This window comes from Solanum tuberosum, unplaced genomic scaffold (assembly GCF_000226075.1).
Source record: "Solanum tuberosum cultivar DM 1-3 516 R44 unplaced genomic scaffold, SolTub_3.0 scf00516, whole genome shotgun sequence".
NCBI lineage: Eukaryota > Viridiplantae > Streptophyta > Magnoliopsida > Solanales > Solanaceae > Solanum > Solanum tuberosum.
The window spans coordinates 192,902-195,514 of record NW_006239432.1 but is presented as its reverse complement, the minus strand read 5'-3'; the positions used below and the strand labels follow the sequence as shown (position 1 = coordinate 195,514).

The window sequence follows — 2,613 nt, the reverse complement described above, 5'->3', positions numbered from 1 at the left end:
AAGTCATTTTAAGTCAAAAACCACAAAAGTGCTCGGAAGGATATCGAAAACCTCCAGACACAAAAGAAGGGCCAATCTAGACCAAACTCGACATTTTGGAGCTAACCACGCTGACGGAATTCTCATCCGAGCGCGTTTACTCAGAATGTTGACCAAAGTCAAACTTAAGCCAAATTTCAAAGGCTAAAACGCCTAATCGCACCGACTCACACTGAAAACCTCGAGAGTCATGTCGACCATGCTACTAGCCTAAAATGACCCTTCCGGAGCTGATGGAATCGTCAGAATTGGATTCCGATGTCATCTTCTTGAACTTTTGATCGAAAATGATCGTTCAAGGTTCATAAGCTCCAAAACACAAAAACTCGCACCAAGACCAAACGAACGACCAGGTGACCGAACTGTCAGTCCCAGCAAGTCATAAATGACTTGGGGTCGCTATAGGAACGCTCTAAACGACACACAGAAGGCAAGACACAGAAATGACCATGAGGGTCATTACACTGAAGCACCGATGAAAGCCCTCCAAAGGAGTGCTGTAATAATTTCAACCCTTGACGGCTAAAAAGTCAAAGCTCCACATGATTCATCAATGCATTTTTTTCTAAGCCTTGGCATAGCAGCCTCACAAACAACAAATTTCTTAACAATAATATCTTGGTGTATAATTGGAGTGTAGGTTAACTTGAAAAGTCTCGATATATCTCTTGTTGGGAAAATATTATCCAAATTGAAGCTTAGAAAATTAATTTTTTCAACAGGAGTTTCCATTTTACACACTTTTGCGCACTCAAAAGCAAATTTAAAATCTGAGAAACCATCCATTGCAGGGTGTGAACCACTTAATGAGACTGCTAGGCCACCACATTCAAACTCGGTTACTTGTGCAATGGCAATAGGTGAAACCATCAGATTAGTTTCATCTACATTCTTATTTTCATGTGGCCAAAATAAACCCGCAAGACCAAGGTCCTTGCGTGTTTTCTCTAGGAAATTATCAAGCTTACAATTGACCTTGGCCTTAGTGTAGGAAACACCTTGATCAAGACAAAGAATCGAACATTCATCTTTATCGTACCTTCCTGCTGCTGGATAAACATGAGTTAATATCTTTGAAATAGATTGTTCAATTTGCTCATCGATAGTGGAGTTGTTGATGAAATTATTATTAGCATAGAAAAGAACAATCGGGACGTGTTCTTTCTCAGATATTTGGTCGAAGAAAGAGAGGTTGTAATGCTGAAGGTGAGGAGGAGTAGGTAAAAATGGCTTAATGAGCTTTGTGCATAAGATTTCAATTTCCATTTTGCTACACAACTCAACTAAGGCCTAACTATAAAAATAAAAAGGCAGCATTTGATAAAAGTTTAGAACCTTATATTGTCACTATCATAAATACTGGACAAATATTTATTGGAATTTGGAGGGCTAGCACCGGTCACTGTCTCAAATAAGGTACAATTATATAGCAATAAAAACGTTATATATATACTGGAGGGCTAGCACGGGTCCAACAATCCGTTTATCTCTTAATTACTTGTTAATTTAATACATTTTTTTATAATGTCTTTAATTTTAATTTGTTTATAATTTTTTATTAATCTATTTTTGAGATAATGATAGATTCTCTATATTGATAAGAATTAAGTTTAAATAATTAAAAGTTCATTAATTTTAAAATTTCTCATTTTTAACTTTAATAAGAAATTTTTATAGTCCCAAAGATATTAGGTTATAAGTAAGAATACAAGTTTTCAAAAGTTTTATCGTCATACAAATGTATGATATTTTTAATATCATAATTTGTTATAAGTGTAGAGTTAGACTATGTTAAATAAAATAGAGGTAAAAAACTTAACCTCGTTGAGTGTTTAATTATATTAAAGTATATTAATTACCATGAGTACGTGATTTAATGATACGTCCATTTTTAGTTATCATGTTGTGTTTTTCGAAAGTTAATTTGACTAATTTTAAAGTTAAATTAGATTACATTAATTTGATATTTTAAATAAAAAAAGATATTCAAAAACTATCCGAAAAGTAATATATATTTGGGTATGAAATCTTTAAGTTTCTTCAATTAAAATAAAATTTACATAACTGATAACTACATAAAAAAAAGTCGCAATAATTGATAATTCAAGTTATTTAAAAATATATATATGAAATAATTAAAGTAAATAAAGAGTCCGTTTGAATTAGCTTGAAAAAAAAATATAGCTTTTAAGTTGAAAAAATAAAAAGTCAAACGTAAATGACTTTTTAGTCAAAAAATAAAAAGTAGACAAAGTCCAACTTCTGATTTTAAACTTATTTTAAGTCATTTTTTAAAACTTATTTTAAGTTATTTTTAAGAGCCCGTTTGGATAAGTTGAAAAAGCAATTTTAATTCAAAAAATAAAAAAAAATCAAACTTTAAATGACTTTTAAGTAAAGTAGGGGAAGTCTTACTTTTGATTTTAAACTTATTTTAAGTCATTTTTAAAATTTATTTTAAGTTATTTTTAAGAGCCTGTTTGGATAAGCTGAAAAAAGTAGTTTTAAAGTTTAAAAAAAAATCAAACTTTAAATGACTTTTAAGTCAAAAAATAAACAGCAGAGGAGGTCCTA

General features: G+C 31.0%; 1 protein-coding gene across 1 annotated transcript; it reads right to left on the bottom strand.

Annotated features, from left to right (window-relative positions):
- Nucleotides 1–561: 561 nt before the first annotated feature.
- On the bottom strand, nt 562–1,305 carry LOC107058426 (acetyl-CoA-benzylalcohol acetyltransferase-like). The gene has a single exon (XM_015304114.1). It carries the CDS (start codon nt 1,303–1,305, stop codon nt 562–564), a length of 744 nt encoding a protein of 247 aa, XP_015159600.1.
- Nucleotides 1,306–2,613: the final 1,308 nt, after the last annotated feature.